At 49.1% G+C, this 21,325-nt stretch overlaps 1 protein-coding gene across 7 annotated transcripts in view; it reads right to left on the reverse strand.

Moving 5' to 3' along the window:
* Window positions 1-21,325, reverse strand: part of SLC24A3 (solute carrier family 24 member 3) — a 461,722-nt gene that overhangs the window by 37,379 nt on the left and 403,018 nt on the right. For all 7 annotated transcript variants that reach the window (XM_049699116.1, XM_033429397.2, XM_004270413.4 and 4 more), the window contains exons 8-10: window positions 12,782-12,807; window positions 6,209-6,262; window positions 1,518-1,651 (exon numbers count right to left, since the gene is read on the reverse strand). In XM_049699116.1, coding sequence (XP_049555073.1) covers window positions 1,518-1,651; window positions 6,209-6,262; window positions 12,782-12,807 — 214 coding nt within the window. The remainder of the gene's footprint in view (window positions 1-1,517; window positions 1,652-6,208; window positions 6,263-12,781; window positions 12,808-21,325) is intronic.

The following is a 21,325-nucleotide window of genomic DNA, read 5'->3' on the forward strand; positions in this document are numbered from 1 at the left end:
TCCATCCATCCTGGAAGGGTTGTCATGATCAAAATTTGAAGAAGAGTTAAAATCTGCTTTCTACGGGGCTCATCGATACCTCTTTGAAATGACCTGAAACAATGTAAGAGTCCTTCACGAACATGGTGAGAATGAGTGATAACATAAGAGAATCCCCCTCTGTCCTCAAAGGATTCTTTTCCTGCCGCTCATATCTGGGGCATAGGAAAGACCCCAATAGTCTTTAGTAACACTTTATGCCCTTCAAATGTCAGCAGTGCTCATTCTGAGCTGTTAAAAGCTGCAGAATTGACATTAGTCCAGGTGGAGGACATGGTGGGGGGATGCCCACGTTGCTGCGGCCCAGCCTGTGAGCAGGGCTGCCCGGGGGCTAGGGGTGGGGAGCTGGGCTCGAGTCCAGAGGGGGCTTAGGGCAAATCTTGCGTCAGGATCTGCTGGCAGGCCTGAAAATAACTTCCGTCATGGCCCAAGGCCCTCTCTGTGGATGCTGCAGTACGAGCACACAGCTCATGGGTACCTGGCCAAGGCCTCACTCCTGTTCTCCAGGCCACTAAACCATGAAATGATCTCTGGAAACACTGACTAATAAAATAGGTAGCGCTCTTTGGTTCCCTAAGAGTATTCCTTTCATGGTTACGAACTACCCTGAAGAGAAGAAACTAAATGAAATCCTTACGTGGGATGGCACTGAATACTCGTAAGTCTTTTGTTCACCATGCATATAATTAGTGAGAAAAGTATATCAAATAATTGATTTTCAAATTCTAATAAGTACCCACAGATTTCAAACTTAGATATGTATTTGAAAATAACCTACAGATTTTCTAATTTCTTTTGTTTTGCCTGAAAAGCAAACAAAATGGGACTGCGAAGAAATAAACCCACACATTTCAAGGGGAAAGTTAAAAAGAAATTAAATGAAAAATGAAACGCATTTAGGCAAACATAAATGATAATTTTCCATGTTCCTCGAAGAAAGAAAATGATTAGAGAGCACTGTATTATCGCTTTGTGTATCAGCTGCTTAATAAGTATCTATTGAATGTAAGCATTACTTTGGGGAAAAAAGGGTAATTTCCTCTGTCATTTTGCAGCTCGGAAACTGAGGTAATGTAGCCTGAAAGTGAATTTGGATATAATAATACGCTAATAACAACTATAATTAATGGAGTATTCTGCAGACTTTATCTCCTTAACTTGTTACAAAAGTTATCCTCATTTTGCAGAAGAGAAAACTGAGGCTCAGAGAGGTTAAGTAACTTGCTTCATGGTCACTCAGTCAGAATGTGACAGGGTCAGCACCTTGACAGCCATGGCCTCCTCTCCTTTACCATCTCCCCACTTTCCCTATATCAACCCCAGCAGTTTGGTCCAAGAACTTCCACTGGCTTTCAGAGTTTGCCCATCACCAGGATGAACCTGCTCCCTGCCTGATGCAGCGAGGGAGGGGGGGAGGCCTCCCTGGGGGCAGGCACACCCTCTGGGGCCTGGCGGGGGACGCAGCCCCCCAGGGTTACCTCTCTTGAGTAGCACCACGGTGGCGTCGCAGTTGCTGCTGTCGTCGATTTCAGCGTTGTTGGCCAAGCCGTTGACCATGTTTCCTGCACCCTTGGTCCTCCTCTCGAAGCACTGGTGTATGCAGGCGTTGTATCTGGACACGGCCATGAGTGGAAAGAGCCCATCAGCACGGCCGTACCTGCCTCCCCGGCTCCCAGCTCCCCGCAGCTCCCCGAGCCTGGACGGCCTGTGGGGGACCCTGTGCCTTAAGTTATTAGGTTATTATGTTATCATCCTGTTTCCCCCAGAATATACAACCTGCCCATTTCCCAACTTGAGAATATACGGTGAGTGAAAATAAAGCCAACATCACATAGATACATAGGGACACACTGCTTTCTCTGCAGAGTCTTCCATGTCAGCAGGGGGACCTCTGGGATTGAGTTCCCTTACTCGGGGTCTGTGTGTGCGTGGAAGGGCTGTTGTGAGACTCAGAGGGATGGGCAAGGTCTCCCTCCTCTGGGCCACGTCCCCAGGGCCTTTGCTGTCAGGGGCATGCTTGGTGGAGGAAGGTCAAGGCGTCACGTCCGTCTCTGCTGCCACCCCGGGCTCTGCATCACAGTCCACGTGTACAGGCGGGCTGGCTGTCGAGGTCTCTGTCTGCCTTTGGTTTCCTGAGGTCATAGGCTGGGAGCCTGCGAATGTCTGTCACTGTTGTGCCATAATTCCAGGTCTGCTGCGCCCTTGGCTTTATGAAAAAATTCTGGGCTATGATTCTCCAGAACGATTGAGTGGAAAACAATCAAAACATTGTGCAGTGCTTCTTCCACGTGTGTTGGAAGGGAGGGAGCTTGGTCAAGGTCCTAGGATGTTCTGGTAGGTAAATGTCTCGGTCCCTTTATCGTTGGTATTAGAAGACTCCCAGAGAGGAATCCTAGGAAACTCACTGGTTTTTAAAATATTTATGACATTTATGAGATGAAAATAAAACTATAAAAATGATATTTCTGAGACCATTGACAATTTGAACACTGACTGGATACTTACTCGTATCAAAGCATTAGCGTTCTTTTAGTTGTGATCGTGGTGGTTAGGTGAAACATGAGTCCTTTAAGAGACACGCACTGACGTTTGGGTAGGTGAACTGACATGATGTCTGGGGCTTCAGGTCACGTGGGGAGAGGGAAGCTGCTAGGGGTGTGGGTGGAGGAAGCTAGCTGATGGTTGTAGGGCTCCTGGCAAGCACGCGGGGTGTGTCACGCTAGTCTGCCGACTGCTTTGCACGGTCAACGTTCTTCTTAATGGAAAGACCTCCCCACTTTCTTTCTCTCCCCTCCTGATGGGGCTCTAGGGGAGACGTAGTGTTTCTGGCACCTTGACTCAGAATCCATTTTTCCCACAGAAATACTGACTCACCTGGGTGTTTGCTTTAAAAGTTAACAACTGTGTGTTATACGTTTATTTGGATTTGGATAATAGGATAATACTACTATGTATCGTAGTATTATAAGCGCTTTCCTGGAAGCAGATACTGGTTAATTCCTTAACTCTTCCATCATGTTCCATCCTACAAACACCCTTTCAGGTAGGAAGCATCGTTCATTCTGTTTTTAGAAGCAGAAACTGAGATTCAAAATGACTGAATCACCTGGCCCAGGTCCCATGGCCGGGGCTGCACAGGAAGCACTTGATCTTAACCAGCAGACCACACTGCCTCATCTGGGGACCAAACCCCAGGGAAGTGACATAGCGGTACAGAAATCAACCCTCGCTGAGGCCGGGTATGCCTCAGGCTCCGGGAAGGTTTCTACCTGTTGGGCCAAACTGGAATTGCTTTATGACCTTCAGACAGAATGTTTAAAGTTATTTTAAAGCCGTCTACCCAGGAGGCAGCTGATGGCTCTAATACATGCTGTTTTTAACGGCTGCTGCTCTGTTTTATATTTTTAATTGAATGTTTTAAATTTTGTGCTTGCACCCTGAAGCTATTTTATTGTGAAGCATGCAATTTTATAAATCAGATTTTATAAAACCCAGTGATTAAAGCCTCTGATTATGGAGCGGGATGGCTAAAGAGCAGAGATTTCAATTTAGAACTTAGGACTAGAATTTATGCAGAAAATTCCACGAGCACAGTAGTTGCCTTTCCCCGGTCTATTTGTATCCTGCCGGTCTGAACAGCTGGGAGGTTGGTGAAGCTGAGGCATCAGCAGAAACACACCTCATCAGCTTCCACACTGGGCACGGTTTGGGGTAGGGAGATTGTTCACTGTGTTATCTTTACGTCCACGTGCCCCGCCGGCAACTCACGGGCATCACGATGGCTCAGTAGAGGGGTACGGTGGTCACAGAATGCATGCTAGCAAAATTCCTCCATCTTCCTTCTTTTTAGATGAAAAACACTTTTTGAAGACCTCCTTATTCCGTGTAGCCCCTGGTGAATTCAGTATGGACATGCTTTCATCTGAATTCAGATTTAAAACCCTAGATCCACGTTGGGCTTACAGCAGACACTCAGCCAATTCTCTGGAATAATTGACGGATTCCCTTTTCAAAAGGGAATATGAGAGCTCTTGACTCTTTGGGGTCTCAAAGCATCAAAATGTAAAAAAAAAAAAAAAAGGTGAAATAAAAAATGCTGAAAGAAGACGTCTAATGTTGAGGCTTCCTGACTGTGGCACCGATCCCCTAGTAGTTTTGTTCTTTGAGAGAAAGAGGAACAAGTTGGCTCGTTCCATCTTTAAAGGCTTTTCCTTGGAATCTAGAAACCGTGGAAAACTTTTGGGCCAGCTCTGGTTTTCATGGGAGCTGATGTATTGAGATGCTTAAATGCAAGGTGATTTGTGGTGAAAGTATCTGGTTTCTTTGTTTGCTACCTCACAGTAACTCCACACCAGGATCAGTTTGGGTGAGGTTCTATTCTATCAGTAGAAATGTCCTCTTCCAGTCACACGACCCAGTTACTGGGTCCACACTGACTGTGGGACAGCTCCTGAGGTGGAAACTGGGTGCTACATTGAGTGGAATGGCAGCAGATGGCTTACAGCCCACCCTGGCCATCGGTCAAGCCAGCTCCTACCTTCACTGTTCCTGTGACGTTTGTCAGTGGCCATGCTGATTTCTCCCAACGGGCTCTCGGCCACCAGAATTAATCTTTGTCAGGCCTCAACAGCAAGGAAAACTTGACATGTCAATTGCAGACTGCTACCTGACGGGTCCAAATGGGCAGTTTCTTAGAGCGGTCTGCTGTCCTGCCCCCTAGAGAAGGTGATCACTCCTGCAGTCACATAGGCTGGGGAGAGTATGGACTAACTTAGAGCGAAAGGAACAGCTCCCGTGGGGCAGGAATCTGCAGCACAGAATATCTCTGCACCACTGACAACCTCCTCAACTCCATGGCACTCAGCAAAAAGATGAACTGGCAGGTTCCAACCATGGTGCTTACATTTTACATTAGAGTACGGGAAACATCAGCGACATAACTCTTTTTTTTTTTTTTTTTTGCGGTACACGGGCCTCTCACTGTTGTGGCCTCTCCCGGTGCGGGGCACAGGCTCCGGACGCGCAGGCTCAGCGGCCATGGCTCACGGGCCCAGCCGCTCTGCGGCATGTGGGATCTTCCCGGACCGGGGCACGAACCCGTGTCCCCTGCATCGGCAGGCGGACTCTCAACCACTGCGCCACCAGGGAAGCCCGCGACATAACTCTTGACACAGGTGGTAAGCTGTCCAGACTCCAAGGGGAACAAGCACGCATAATGTGGTGGTTTTAAAATACATCCACACATTCTGTGACACTCCTCTCTTCAAAAGGCAAAGTAGACACGTTGAGTGAGGACTGGACTGAGTGACTCTTTTCTAATAAACAGAACATGGCAGTAGTGATGGTGTGTGACTTGTGAGACCAGATCATAAAAGGTGTTGCTGGGTCCTTCCTGCTCTCTCTTTAATCACCTGCTCTTTTGGAAGCCAACTCCCGGGTGTGGGGACAGTAGAGTGGCCCTGAAGAGAAGCCCACATGGTAAGGAACTGGGGCCTCCAGCCAACGACCAGCACCTACTCACTAGCAGTGTGAGTGGGCCGTCTTGGAGCCCCAAACGGATGACAGCCGCCCTGGACAACCTCTTGCCTCTAATCCCAAGAGAGCCCCTGAGCTAGCACCCTCCAGTTCAACTGCTCCTGGATGCTTAACTCTCAGAAACTGGATGAGATAATACACGTTTGTGGTTTTAAGCCATTAAGTTTTGTGGTCATTTGTTAAGCGGCGATAGCTGACTAATACAATACAAATAACAGAAGTCTGTAGATATCTTATCCATGGTTTTAGTTATCTCTTATCCAGCTCTGGCCCCATCTTCCCTCCACCTATATGGAAACATAACACATTGAGCTTTACCTCCTCTCTTGTTATGAAAGTGAGCAAAAAAACAGCCAAAAGCTAGGCTGCCAGGTCCTGAAGAGGGGGCAAGGGTTTGAGAGATTTCTCAAACGAAACCACGAAGCTTTGATTCTATCATACATTTGGGTTGGAAGGGTCTATGCTTTTGCTGTAAGTCGAGATTGCACTGATTCCTAGCAGTCTGCCCAGGGAGCCAAGTGAGCCTCTGATGACAGGTACCCGCCCTGTCCCCTGTTCCTCTGCCCACATTATCACATAATGCTGAGTGTAGGAAAGAGTTTTGGGAGAGAAACTAAGAAAGTCTTTTACTTACTTCATTATGACAATGTAGATGAGATACATCAGCACGAGGACCAAAGACTCCCACCTGTGGACAAACCAAGAATGGTCAGTTAACAGAAGCCGCCCTAGACAGATGTGCCATGCTCCAGGTCCTCTCAGACACGTGTGTGATGCGAATGGCAGCTCAACCTGCCGAGCACGGCAAGCATGAAGCAGACGTGCAAACAAGTTCCACATATTTCCTGGTCTGCAGACGTTTCCTAGGCTTTATCCAGGTTTTCGGGATCTTTCTCTTCCTCCCCTACTTCAAAGGAAAATGCTCCCTCTTCTCTGTTATTCGCTCACCCCAAAGAATATTTTGAACCCAGCAAGCCTTCTATAATGTAGCTGAATATACGGCTATGTGTATAAATCTGACCACAGCTTAATCATTCACTGAAACTATTCAGATACAGTTACAAAGGGCAAACTAGAGGAACTGATAAGGGCAACCAAGGGATCGTTAGGTACATCAGAGCAAGGCATGTGTAGAGAGAGGGAGACGAGAGGGAAAGGAAGAATAGTTGGGGGGGAGGGGAGAGGGGGAGGGAGGGACAGAGGGGGAGAGAGACAGACACCTTGGGCAGGGAAGGTGCTAGCAGGGAGGATTAGCGTGAATGAGTGGGAAAATGGTCAAGAGCAAGCAAGAAAGAAAAATAATGAAACCTTCTGGAATGTACCTTGAACTTCTGATACTTCGAATATTTCCTCCATTTTCTTTAGTTTAGTAACTTTCAGTTAAAAAGCAAGGGAACGTGAAGGTTCCCCTTTAGCTGTAGAATTTAATTAGTTAATTGAGGGAGTAATTTTGACTTTAAGAAAAGGTGCCTGGAGGATGGTCTATGAAGAAATTCTAGGTCATGGCTTTCCTTCGCTTTTTCAAGTTCCATGTCTGGAAACTGATCCTGGGGAAATAAGTGATCACATGTAAAGAGGAGGCACACACAGGGTTTTCGTTGCAGTGCTGTTTTATAAAAATGAAGTGTTGGAAAGAAGCAAGGCGGTTATCAGATGAAGGAGTGGGTACGTGAGTTACGGTATGTCCACAGGATAACGAGCTACCATGCATTAGCTGAGAATGATTCTGCAGATATGCACAACCACAGAGATGGTCCTCTGTCATCCTGTTCAGTGTTTCTGCAGCATCTGAAGTTGATTGCCCACCCTCTTCAGAAGACACTCTCTTCTCCTGACTTCTGAGGGCCACACTCCTGGTTTTCCTCCTGTCCCCTAATTTCTTCTCCCTCCCTTGGTGTCCCCTCCACTTCTTCAGTGTGACCTCTAACGTTCTCTCTAGGTGATGTCCTCTTGTCCTATTTCTGGAAAACCAACAGACACGTCCACGCCACACTTCTCCCCGCTCCAGGTTCAGGATCCACTTGTCAATACAGCCTCCCCACGTGGCGTCTAGATGCAGGTCGGAACAGAATTCCAAATTCCTACGCCCCAGCTTCATGTTCTCCAGGGCTTTGCCATGTCAGTGAACTGCACAGTCAAGCCCCACATCTGGAAATAAAAGTGGAGCCCTTCTCTACCCTCCCCCATGCCCGTTGGGACTCTGTGTCCAAAATATCTCTGGAATTGTGGGTGTCTGCCCGCTCCACTGCTACCTCCCTCCCCCACCTTAATTTCAGCCTCTGAACTGCCTTCCTCAATGCTTCTGGATCCTGTCATTCTTCTGCTTAAGACTCTTCAATTGCTTCCCAAAAGACTTGAGAAAAAAATCAAAGGTGCCCCTCCCTGCAAACCCCGGTTCTTTTTCCTTCTCCCCCCAATCCTCTTGTGTCCCAACCTGGCCTCCTTTCATTTGCACACGGCAAGCTCCTTCCTTCTCCTCAGAGCCTTTGCACTTAACGTCCCCTCTGCCAGGAATGCTTTTCCCTTCACTCCTTCGCTGGTCCCTTTCATCCTGCAAATATCAGCTTAAACGTCACCTCCTCCAAGGAGTCTTCCCTGCCTACTCCTCCTTCACTTTCTGTTTGTGTTCTTTAAACCTCTGACCAGTCTGGGATTATCTTCTTCATTTACTTATTCACATCTAATGCCTGTTTCTAGCAGTCACTCGACACCACTCCTCACATCTGATTCCCGCCTGAGCGATCTGGTTTCTCCTTAGATCAGCCTCCCTGACAGAGCGCCCCCCAAGCAGGCACCCCGCCCTCCCCAGCACAGAGCAGCACTCAGCTCATCTGCAGAGGTGAGACTTCTCGAAATGTCAATTTTCAGTTGCAAGACACCTCCAAGGGGCCTGAGCGTGGTCCTTATCTCGTTGAAACCAATGTACACGTGGCATAAACATAACTGGGAAAAGCGAATTTCTATTCCAGCTTTATTCTGAAGGAAGAGACACCCAAGAGCTGGAGGGAAGTCATGTGATTGCTTCGACGCACTTTTACAGACTTGGTGAGGGGTCATTGGAAAACAAGCCAACGTCAAAGAGACATCCCCATGAGGCTGAATTACGTCCAGCACTTGGTGAACAGGTATATTTATACTCTCACTCCTTTGTCTCTTTTTGATTTTTTACTCAAAGCAAGCCCTTCCATTGCAATATGTGAGTAAGCGTCTCTGCCGTCACATTTCAGGGGTGCCTGTGGCGGCGGGGTTCCCTCTCCTGCTGGCCTTTCAGGTTTGCCTTCTTGGCACCCAGACTCAGGGTCCACCCAGTGCTTCCTCCTCGTCAAGTGAGGCTCTCTGAGGCCCCTCTGCTTTGTGGCCTGATTCCGTGTTTGAGCATCAAATCTTGGCTTCCTGCTCTTTGGTGTCGCCCCCCAACCTCCTGCCCCCGGGGCCATGAGTATCTCCAAATGACACCGTGATGACGTGTCTGCTCCCCCCTCATCTCAGACATCCCCAAGGTCACGGCAGAATTGGGTTTTGCATTCTGTGTCCAGTTCTGGAACGGAGGCTGGCAGCCAGGAGGTGCTCAGGAATGAACAGTTTGGGACTTGAAGCGACTCCAACTGCAGACCCTGATGTCACACGCTCTTCCCATCTGCCCCTCCCGGCCACAGCCCGCCACTGTCCTCCAAGGACCTGGGCTTGTGTGATCTGGGTGCGCTCTTCCCTTCCCACAAACTTCCACGCTGAACCACCTACAACTGGCCCTGGATTCTCCTGCCAGAGATTCTTCTTTTCTGTGTTAGGGGGCTACGCCCTGTCACCCCCCCACCCCTCGCCCAGAGGGCACGTCTCCTCTTCCTAACCAGGGTCCAGAACCATGAAAGCCGGTCTCCAACACCATGCAGATGGACACTGTCCAGGTCGTGTCCCAGGCTCTCCTTTCTCCCCCAAAGTCACGACTCGCTCAAAGAGACAAAAACAGCACCCTGCATCCTTTCGTTTTCTTGTCAGGCCTTCAGACTCACTGAAGACACATTCTGAATTCCTTCTGGCAACAGTGGGGGTCTTGCTGGGCAGGATGAACACATACCCTACTAGGTGGCTCTCTGATGCTATCTATGTCAGATGTCTTTTGGGGCAGGTATCTGATGGAAAAGCAGCCGACGGATATTCCCCTGCCTCTCCCTGCTAATGGAACCCCACTATGTTGAGGCAGTAAATGGGGACCCTTGATCTCAAGGAGGGTGGGATAAATGATTGGTCTAAAGTTGTAATTCTATTCCCCCCTGGACACTTATTGGTCAAAGCAGACCCAGTTGTGACCAAAGAGATATAAGGTGGAAAGGTGTCCAATGAAATGACATAGCCCCTTCTTCTTCCTTCTTGCCTTCAATCCAAACTTGATGGCTGGAACCACATCAGCCATCTTGGGGTCATGAGGGAAAGGTCAAGAGAAATGCAGAGCCACTGTACTACCTACATCTGGGGTACCTGATATGTAAGAAAAATAAACCACTATTTCTGTAATCCACTGTGGCTGGCTTTTCTACTACCTGCTACTAAAAGCCTTCTGGTGGCCACTTCCTGGCTGAATGGGTCTTGCTGTGGAATGCTGCTTGAGGAACGGTAAAGGAATCTAAACCACGCATGGTGGGGACCCCTTCCCCTTCTGTACTTGTATTTGACAAGGCTCCTTTCCTCCTAAAGAGTACTTTAGTTTCAAAATAAGCGCAACTGACATTAGTTTCCTTTCAAGGATTTGGGGTGAATTGGTTACCTGCCTTGACATTGCTAGAACATGCTGGAATGTCCTATAACAAGGAAAGGAATTCACTGTTTAAGGAATTATTGAAATACTACTGTGCTTTAATTGCAAGATTGAAGAGTCTGTCTCTTAGGACAGAAATCAGAGGAATCAGCTCCTAGACTCACTCTTTCAGCAAAATAAATACTCATGGGTGGCTGGGTGAGAAAGTAAGATATGTGGACAGTAAAAAATATCTTAAAGTTCAGTATATTTTGCAGTCACATGAGGAGCTGAAATCCCTGGAAATCCCAAAGCAGTGATAGGTCAGTGGTGCAGACTTTAACTTCTCAGCCTCACTCGTGCAAAACGGTCTCTGTCACCCCATCCACATAATAACCATGATTATGTAACAGGTCGGCCATCTGAGAATGATATTCGGTGCCGTGAAAGCTTCCCCTAGTTCTTCCCGCAGTTTCACCTGTGCATGAGTTATGATTCCAACCCACCTCAGGCTGGACCAAAACCCGCTTGGGAATTTGCGACTCGTGTATCCGTGGCGCTCCCACCTCCTCCCTCCTGTGGGAGCCCGGGTGCCCAGGCTGAGGGGCTGATGACCTCAGAATCCGGCCTTCAGCACAGGCTCGGGGAGTAGCCTAGGAACCCAGGTTCTCTCCTCTGACATGGTAGGAGGGTCAGCCTTTGGAAAGGAGAGGATACAGACTCTCCAGTTCTTGCTCCTTCCCATCTGAAATATCCTAAAGGACACCTTGAGGGTAAGGACTGACACAGGCTTGTCATGAACCTGCTTTCATTTCCTCCTGCTGTGGTTTTCACAAGCAAAGCCAAGGAGATGTGGAGAGAGGGCTCCTTCTAAGACTGACAGACGGTAAACCACCCTCGGGTCTCCTTTTTTCAGGTTTTCTGCACAAAAGCAGCAGAAAAATTTCTGAGGTCAACTGTGATCATAACTTGCTTTTCCTTACGGCAGCACTGTTACCAAAGAGCAGGAACACCGAGCAACACTTAGCCACCTACTGTTTGCTGAGGCAGAGCATTGGTTGTGCTCACCACGCCATGAGTTTGAATGGGAACGCTTCTGCAAGTTTTCTTGTGCTGCACGTAATCCCCAAGGACATGAGGGGAAAATGTCACCACTCCACGTGGCCACCAGGTCCAGGTGGATCCCACGAGGAGGTTCTTCCTGACCTCTGGCCTCTGACCTCTGACCTGTGCTGCTCCCAGGCGTCTTGATCCCTTTCAGCTTCCCGATCACTGTTATTCAAAGAAGACTTCCTTCTTATTTTTATGGGTCAGTATAGGGCCTATGCGTCTTACAGCAAGTTCCCCCAGCTGTCTCCCCCCTTGCCCTCTTGGACAGAGGAGAGAGAGGCGACAAAAGTATCTTAATACCCTGGATAGTGTGTAACGTTTATGGTCCATGTGATATGCTCCCCACCACCCCAAATTCTGAAAATCACAGAGACATCCTAGGACACAGACATGTCGCTCCAGCAAAGGGCTAGCACTCATTTTGCTGAAAACGAAGACTGCTGGGCTCTGTAATTCTTTTTTTAATTAAAGGTATAATTTATTATTATTATTATTTTCATATTCTTTTCCATTATGGTTTACTAAAGGATATCGAATAGAGTTCCCTGTGCTCTACAGTAGGACCTTGCTGTCTGTGCTTCTCTTCCTAGCTCGTTCTTAGCTCTAAATAATACCACAAAAGTCATTTACCTACAGCACCACAACTACCTGTTTCTGAGATGTTCTTTCAGAAGAAGTAGGTGTATTTTCACATCACTCTACTTCCGCAGATCAAATATTTGAAAAATGTAACAAGAATGCATGACACACCCCATTTCTATTTCCATTTCAAACACAGCAGACATGCTCAGAACCCACCTCAAAAAAGGTGATTTGGACATTGACCCAAATGCAAATGTTCCCGTATACTTAATTTGGGCAATTTTTTTAATCTATCAAAAAAAAATCACTGATTTTTCAGAGCTCTAAGATCTTCTTGAATGTTAGGCAGAACTTTAATGGGTTAAAGGTCACTGACATGTCTTCACCTCTGGTTCCTGGGATATACTGAATACATGGTGTTCGGAATATGCCGACGCGGTCTGGCCAACTGGAAAAGGTTCATCAAATTTTAACCATGGCCTTGCCCATGACTGACTGTGGAAAGGCACAGTTGCCTTACACTGTCTAATCTGGATGATAAAGACAGCAAGATAAAAGGATCCCCAAAGGAAGCCCACCAGGCCAGCCCAAGGGAAACGGTCTCTGCTCCATGAAAGCTGATTTAATTTCTTTGTTGAGATGGACAGAGGGTTCCTGAGAAACGCTAGTTGTTCCAAGCTGCCCCGACATTTCCCTTTCTTTCCTAGACGCTGACTTTGTTCTTTACTGTCCTGTCTCTACCACATAGCAAGGGGAAATTGGAAGGGGAAAAGAGGTACTTACCAGGAAACTTGTTCATCATAAATGAACTGTGAAAAAAAATAAAAAGGAGAGAAGATTAGACAGACACACACACACATACACATGCACACACATGCTTTATAACTGCATGTTATCCGCCCTCGTGGCTGGCTGGTGGGAATTGGGGCTGGGGCCGGTTTGGGGTGTGAAGCATCTGTGGGCAAACTCCCCTCTGTGCTGGTTTAGTCTCTCGTCAGTGTTCGTGGAAGGAGGTCTTGTTGGCAGACTCGGGTGGGCATCCGGCCATCCCAGCCTTCCTGCAAGTTCTGTCAGAGGATGGAGCGAGAGGGAAGCATGCCCAACCTCGTTATTTGTAGAATTTCAGATCTGGAAGGGATGCGGAGCTTGGTGGATGCTTGCAAACATGAGTCACTTACGGGCCCCCTGGAAGCTGTCTGTATGTCTCTGCGCATCGTACAGCACCTTCGAGCTTTTATGATAGCACCTGCGCTTCTATGGAGACGAGCGAGGGTCAGAAGCAGTGCAAAGGGCCAAACAGAGACCCTCCCTGATCAGTTAGGAGCCGAAGGAAACACACGACGGGACTGAGTTTAAGTCCTACTCCACATAGCATCTAAGATCACTTCTCATTTTGGGGGAAAAAGTGGTATAATTCTGGCCCTTTGATTTATACGGGAAACGGAGCTGCAGAGAACATGAGTAATTTCCCTGGGGTCGCCCAATTAGCTGCAGAGTTGGTCCTAGAACCCAGCCCTGGCTCCTAACTTCATGTCCTTTCCATGACACCCTTATCTGCCCAGATGGTACGGTGCTGAAACCAAATGAATGCCCTTCTATTTCATTCAAGTAGGAAGCTGTTTCTTCCCACACTCACAGGACACGACTGATTTGAGCGCGATCATCTCTGAGCAACTTTCGTTCAGGGGCCCTCTGGAGACTCTCAGGCAGAAGCATCTGGGTGTAGAGGGTGATTACTGCACCCAGGTGGTAAACTCGGCTAACAACGGGACATCGCTTCAGTCCCCGGCGATGACAGCGACCACCAGTTGTGAGAGACACAGAGAAAACCTCAAAGACCAGCAGGTGCAGCTGAAAAGGCGCACAAGAGGACCTCCCTCCAATCGCCCCAAAGGAGCATAGAGAAGGATGAGGAGAAAGGAGCCACCCTTTTCTTTGTAACTCACTCTTCCCAACAAGACACTGACAAAGACACTGGCTTCATCAGTTTTTGCCGCTTTGTCATCTGTCATTATCGGATCCAACAGGGCGGCATTTGGATGAAAATGTCAGACCAGAGTGGGAAGAGAAATAAAGAAGTAAAGGGAACCGCCCCACAATCCAGGCTGGATGGTGTGGAATTCATTCCCAGGAAGGCATTCCCAGCCGCTGTTACATAATTGCTAGCTTTCAAAAAATCCAAGAAATCATGGAACAGAAGCAGTGATTTAAGTTGGAAAATGTTTTCTATTAATTGAAGTTAATTCAATATCAGTCTTGGGCAGCAGGCTGGAACAATCAATTCAGAGCCACTTAAGAGAGCACAAGATACTAGTAAAGAGTTGATTAGATCACCAATTTAATGCTCCTCTCTGGGGAGGGCAGCTAACACTCCGCAATATGCAAGCAGCTTGAAGAAGCCTTATTTTGTGCCACCTAACTGACAGGCGAAAAAAAAAATCAGAATGGGCTTAATTGTACAAAGGATTCCAAAGTGCGAGCAGAATTTACAGGGAACACAATAGCAGAGAAATAGTGAGGCATGCCTGGATGCAAACGTGGTGGGGGGAGGGAACCAGAAACTTCCTAACGACAGAGGCAGCGCTGCTGGTCCCTGCCCACCTGGAGCCCTGAGGCCTCAGCTACCCTGTGGCCCACGAGTGAACACGGTCTGGGTTTGACCCCACTGCTTCAAGAGGACTGGGTGGAAACATGAGCGCCTCCAAAAGAGAACAGTAACATTGATAAAACGGACTATAAATCAGGCCTTTGAGAAAACCTGAATGGAAAGAGGCTTGTGTGTGGTGAGGAAAGAGACCTGCCTGCAGAGTCTGGTGGTGCCTGGAGGGGGCCGCCAGCTGACTGTCACCCACCCAGAAGGAAACCCGCACTGTTCACAGACTGTTCCCCTGGGAGACCACATCTCCGGACCACGCCGACAGAGCATGGAACCGGCCTGTCTGAAAACGTAGGATGACAAAGATGGTGACTCTCACTTGGTGCTGTTGATGGTTAGAGCGGATTTCTTATTCCTTACAGATTTTATTTCATGTGATTCTCCTAAGACAAGTGTTGCACATCCCTCTGTATTTTCATGCTCACTCGGTGAGTAAAAGACAAAACAACTTCCCCACCCCTGCTGGCTGGGTGACTAGGGTAGAAGAGAACCTGAAATCACACGCCTTGCCCCACCTGAAACAAGAAATTGCGCCCCCAGTTCCAGCCGGTCCCCACTAGGTGGCGCTCACGTCCCGGCCCCGCATCCCAGCGGCCCGGCCCCGGCAGAGATGTTGAGATCAAGTTGGACCAAGTCCCCTTGGCGGCTCCATGAAATCTCCTGGGAGGTGGGCAAGGGCCCCTGGACAGACCGCTTCCTGCAGCGGCCTGCGGCCAGCCCACTGCCATCACGCGGCGGGGTGACGTTCTGGAGGCAGCTCCTGCCCGGTGCTCTGAGATGGGGCCGGGTGGGTCCCTCAGTTACACCCACACGCAGTCCCCAGACCTGAGCGCAGCGGTCGGAGGTGCCCCACCCTTTTCCCAAGTGGGATTTTGCAGAGGAGCCTTGGGAAAGCAGCTCTCTGTGCTCTGCTGGTTGTGTTTGGGGCGAGGCCGCTATTGCCCCACCCCCCCCACCCCCACCCCCCGCCAGGGCCCGCGTGGGTGCGCTGATCTCTGGGCCCCAGATTTGCTGCATGGCTGGTCAGGGACCTGCTCTCTGACCCATATCTGGTTCCTCCAGAGCAACCCCCGGCTTCACGCTAAGCTTTCCACGTGTTCCGCAGACGAGCTAAATGGGAACTCACAGGAGTGAATCTGAAAAAACCCTCTTTTCCTCCAGGCCTCCGCGAAACGTTTGGGTACCATGGAAACCAGCTTTTCAGTGCTGGTGTCTGCTATAGAATTCTTCCGAGAGAGACAGGATTCCATCAGGCAGGTGAATCCCTGGATGACCGAGCAACCCAGGGAACTCAAGGCGGAACAGCAAGGAACAGACAGCCGGTAGTCGCAGGCAAGTGGGCAGGAGAGGAGAGGCCAGGCTGGCCCCGCAGCGCACGGCGGCCCTGGGCTGGCTGGTTGTAAGCGGTAACCATGGCGCTGGGCGGCTGCTGTGCTGGAGGTGAGACCTCGTAGCTTGTACAGTAATCTCTGGCACCATCAGAATTTTAAGCAGTGAAGGTAAAAGGAGAAAATCAACACCATCATTCTCTTTCAAGAGGCTGAAACCTTGAACATCTTCCCCGCGTTGCTGGGAAGGGAAACTGCTCCCCCCCACGGCGTAGATGCCCTCAGGAGACGTGCCTACTCGACGTCCTGCATTCCTCCGGCTTCAGGGACAGGGGTGCGGGTGGCTTAGCGGAGCCCACGGCGATTCCCTCTGAGGGGAGGAGTCAGATGGAATACATTGGAAAACAGCTGTGAGGCACAGATATGGTTTCCAATTGCAGGGTAAATCGTGATTCTGACATGAGCATCTCCAGCTGGCCGACCTGACGGTGCTGGGGATACAGGAGGGTAGGAACTAAAGGCAGGGCTTGAGCAGAGCTGGACATCCCATATCAACCTGCAGGGCAGGCCACAGCAGAAGAAACAGTGATGAGAGGACCAATTTAGGATACAGGAGATGACGGTTGTTAAAGCAAAAGGTTACGTTCGCTCAGCAGCGCAAAAACACAGGCGAGGAACTAAAATGTCCAAGTTGCTGTCCTCGGGAAAGAGCAAGTCTCCTGGAATCCCGTCCAGCCAACCCGATTCCCGGCTCTAGGAGCAAATGCTCGGATGCCCCGGCTCCCTCTCTGACCCCAGCACCACTTAAGAGCAGCCCTGCCTCTTCACTGTGGCAGGGATTAGGGAGCAGGGGACCCCCTGGTTTGTTTGAGGAACTTGAATGTTCTCTCACATCCTTCTGTGTGAGAATCTTCTGGCTGCCAGAGTCATTCCCGTTTTGCTGGGGCCCTGAGATGTAATCGTGAGCAGAAGGGCCTCAGGGTCTCCAAACTGGAGAAGGAGGAAGGGCCCGAGGGGAACAGGCCGTGGAGGACAGCGGGTACCAGAGGACAGTCAGCAGGGTACATGTCAGGCACTTTCCTCTCACAGAAAGGGCGAGATAAGGAGATTTAAGATGAGTCGTCTTAATGAAAGACTTCCAGGAGAGGGAGGCAGACGTTCAGTCTCCAAATGCAAAGTAAGCGCTTCCTCCGGGTGCCCCTGTGAAGGTGGACTTCGTGGTAGGTGGGGTAAAGCCAGACTGTACGAGGCAGGTTTTGTTGGCGGGAAAACCTGAATTCTTTGCTGGGCTGATGCAGCTGTACATCTTCTCCTCCCGCTCTGGTTGGCCTGAGAGGTTGCAGCTCGCTCACCTTGAGCAAATCCCTGGATTTCTGGAGCCTTGGTGTTGCCATCTGTAAAATGGGACTCCTATCACAGCTGCTTGTGCAGTGTGAGTATTGAACTAGGAAATCTCTATCGACAGACCCAACACTGTACTCAGTCCCGTAGGAAGTATGGAGTCTATGCCTGTGGAAAGTGCCCGTGAGAATGTAGGTATACTTTCTATGGAAGGATTTGCTCTCTACCACTGTGCTCTCCAAGCTGATAGGCACTAGCCACATGTGGTCTCATACATTGAAATGAATGAAATAAGGTTCAGTTCCTTGGTTGCAATGGTTGCATTTCAAGAGTACAATGGCTAAATGGGAAAAGAATTTGAAAAAGAAGAGACACATGTATATGTACAACTGAATCACTTTGCTGTACACCTGAAACTAACACAACATTGTAAATCAACTCTACTCCAATATAAAATAAAAATTAAAAAGAAAGAGCTCAAAGGCTCACGTGCTTGGTGGCTCTCATACTGGACAGTGCTGCCTGGGCTGTCTCCGGCAGATGGGTCAGCTGAGCTGTCTCTCTTTATCAGAGTGGGGGGCTGCACTGAGTGAGAGGGCAGTGTCACCTCGGATGAGCCTTGCTGCTGTGCCGGTGCTCAGGTTGCCCTGAGGGGCCCCCCCACTGCCAATGGCCCACCCGGCCCTTCTCCAGGTGGGCAGCCCCTCCTCCCCCAAGCTGCATTTGTGAGCCTGTCTGTTATCTGGAACCTGTCTCAGAGGCCGCTCCATACCCCCTGGAAGTTTCCCTTCTCTTGGTGCTCAAAATCCCCCATCTTGAAGCAGAGATGAAGGGTAAAAATAAAGTATTCCTTTTAGGGCAGCTGTTAGATTGCCGATGTAATGAATCATTTGCATTTATGTAAATTACATGATTATGTAAATTACAGTAACATTTCAATAAAAGAGACTGTCTGTCGGGTCTGCTGGAATTTGGAGAAAGAAGATGGGGAGGCTGGAGCTGCCATCGTCAGGTGGGGGTGGGTCCTTGGGGAGTGTCCATGAGGGTCTGCGGAGTACCCATCGTGTAGCTGCACACAGGACACGCTCCGAAGGACCCAGGATGCTCTCAGAACCTAAACAGCGACACTTCTCTTGCAGAAAGAGACCCAAGTCATGGGGCGAGCTTCCTAGGCCATGTCAAGCTTCTCCAGGGCCTGATGCTTCACTGTAGAGAATGTCACCTGGGCTAAAGGGGGATGCCTGATGGGGCGGGGGAAGGGCGCTGAGACAGGCGCTGTATGCTTTTGCAATTAGAACTGCTTTAGATGCGAGCATGTTCTTAATTTCTTCCGCTCTCATTTATCTATTTATTTTTTCGCTCTCTCTTTAAAAAACAGCAACAACAAACAAACTAGAAAATAGCAGAGAGCAAAGGTCAGGTAAATCCCAGATATCGACGTGAACTGAGTCCCTTGTCTCTAAGTTAACCGGTTAAGCTCTGTTGGTTTCAGAACACCCGTGCTGTGTTTCTGCTTTTTGGCCTGGGCCTCTGCAGTAGCTTCCGTGTCAGCTGTTTCAGAATCCGGGTAGTAAGGACCCCATCAGCACTCCCTGGACCCGCGGCCCCAAGCCTCCCTGGAGGCGTGGTCTTTCCTGCTCTTTGGATCCCCAGCCCTGAGGGACTGTCCTCGGGGCTCCTTCCTGTGGGCAGATGTATTTAGAAGTGGCCTCTGGTCCCATTTAGTCGGGACTTGCCCTCCGGGTGAATTAGCTCTTCATTGTGGCACCTCAGGGGACTGCCTTCTGAACATTTCAGAGCCATAAAAAGGGGGAGAGGGTAAAAAAAACCCTAATAGTTAAAATAAATGATTCAGATAATTATTGGTAATTATTTGTGGGTAGGAGGAGGGTGCTAAATATAGGACTTTTCAGTGCCCATTGCAGAGTCCGACGGAGAAGCTTTGTGTTATACAAGGAAAACCCAAAGAAAAGTGATGCTGTTACCATGACATGAGGGAAAACATAGAAAGAGGAGACTAGGAAACCTTGACAAAAAGATATGGCGTGTGGAGCAGCAGCCTGGGGCTGGCGCATGGAAGAGATCTGTGGACATGGACGAACCTCCTTTGCTAAGCGCTGCTCTTCGGGTATTAGGCTGTTTTGCTCTTCAGGCTGGTTTTAAGTCTCATGTGAAAATGACCCCAAGAACGAACAGCCCTCAGAAATCCAGCCAACCAAACTGCCATGATGCTTCCCCTTTCGAGACGATCCTCGCCTGCAGCAGATGAACATCTGAGGAAATGGTGTCCAACCGTATTCGAGGTTGAGTTTCTCCAAGCGCAGTGGGTGCCACTGGCATCAGAATCACGGGGGAATATCCTGGTTGAAGTGAAGCTTCCTGGGTCCAACCCCAGGATCTACTGAATTCAAATCTCTGGTTTGCATGTTTCCAGGAGGCATGCTGAGCGTTTCCTGTGCTGCTGAATTTGGAGGAACGCCACTTAAAGTAGAAAGAACCGAGACCAAACCCTGAGGACCCAGACGTTCTCTTTTCCATTACTTCCTAACAGTGGAGAAAGGTAATTTTTCTCAAGATCATAAAAATCTAGCCTTGACGTCAGGTCGGTAAATACACAGTCCAATCTCTAGGTCACAGCAAAGAATCACTTGCTTTTGACTCTGTTGCCATCGGAGGGAACACAGAGCTGCTGGCATCCTGCGAGCGCTGAGTCAGCTCTGATTCATCCTCAGCAGGTGATTGCTTCGCCCAAAGACCCCGCTCGGGTGAGCGTCGCCCACAGCCTGAGGATGCAAAACCGCTTTGTTTCTTCACACGTCATTAGCAACAATTACATTTGTTCTATCTTGAACACGGCCAGATAAATGTGACAGAAGACAGGTTATTTCACACAGGTCCAGGAGGTGTCTATGTGAAAACAGTGAAACTGACACCGGCAAATCTGCCGACGGGCGTGGACGCTGCCGAGTCCGTGCTCCCAGGGGGTCTTGTTTTTTTTTTTTTTTCCTTTGGTATAAGTTTATTTACTTATTTATTTTTGCCTGTGTCAGTTCTTCGTTGCTGCGTATGGGCTTTCTCTCTAGTTGCGGCGTGCAGGGGCTACTCTTTGTTGCGGTGCGCGGGCTTCTCACTGCGGTGGCTTCTCTTGTTGCAGAGCACGGGCTCTAGGCGCATGGACTTCAGTAGTTGTGGCACGCAGGCTTCAGTAGTTGTGGCTCTTGGGCTCAGTTGCTCCACGGCATGTGGGATCTTCGACACGGCTCAAACCCGTGTCCCCTGCATTGGCAGGCGGATTCTTAACCACTGCACCTCCAGGGAAGTCCCTCCCAGGGGGTCTTGGACTGCGTTGTTCTGGCTCATCGCCTTGTCTCTAGGAGGGTGGACACCTCCTTCTGGAATTCAGTAAAATGGAGAACTGCGTTCATTGACACCATCCACTAACATGTCTCTTGAAAAATGTAATTTTCAGAAATCATCCTAAAATACCCTGACAGCAGAAGAGCAGAGTGCATGTGAGCTGTATGGGATCAGGCATCACAGGACAAAGATTCTGCAGAGCGTGTTTGAGCAGTCTGGGCTGGGTGAACAGAGGCTTCTAGATCTGGGGGTGATCGTACCTCTTCCACAGGTACAAGAACACAGAGCTCATAGGTGTCCTTAAGTCTGCTGACCGGGAATTCAACAGACACACTGTGTTTTCAGTCCAACGTGGACGTCGGAGCACTTCTGCCCTTGGGGGGCTGGTCTCAACCCTCCTGATCGTCAATCGCCCCTGGAATGAGGGTGCTGTGGTTGTAAACCCAAGCTCTTCACTTGGAGCTGCTGTTGACTTAACTAACCCATCTGATTCCTTGGGGAGAGTCTTGTATTAGACATCACTTTTGACTTATTTGTATACAGCTTTATAATTAAATCTAATTTATAATTAAATTATTTATAATTAAATAATATACAGGTAAGTGCTTTGTAAACAGGTAAGTAAATCCTTCAGAGGATCTATTT

This window comes from Orcinus orca, chromosome 16 (genome assembly GCF_937001465.1).
Source record: "Orcinus orca chromosome 16, mOrcOrc1.1, whole genome shotgun sequence".
NCBI classification, from domain to species: Eukaryota; Metazoa; Chordata; class Mammalia; order Artiodactyla; family Delphinidae; genus Orcinus; species Orcinus orca.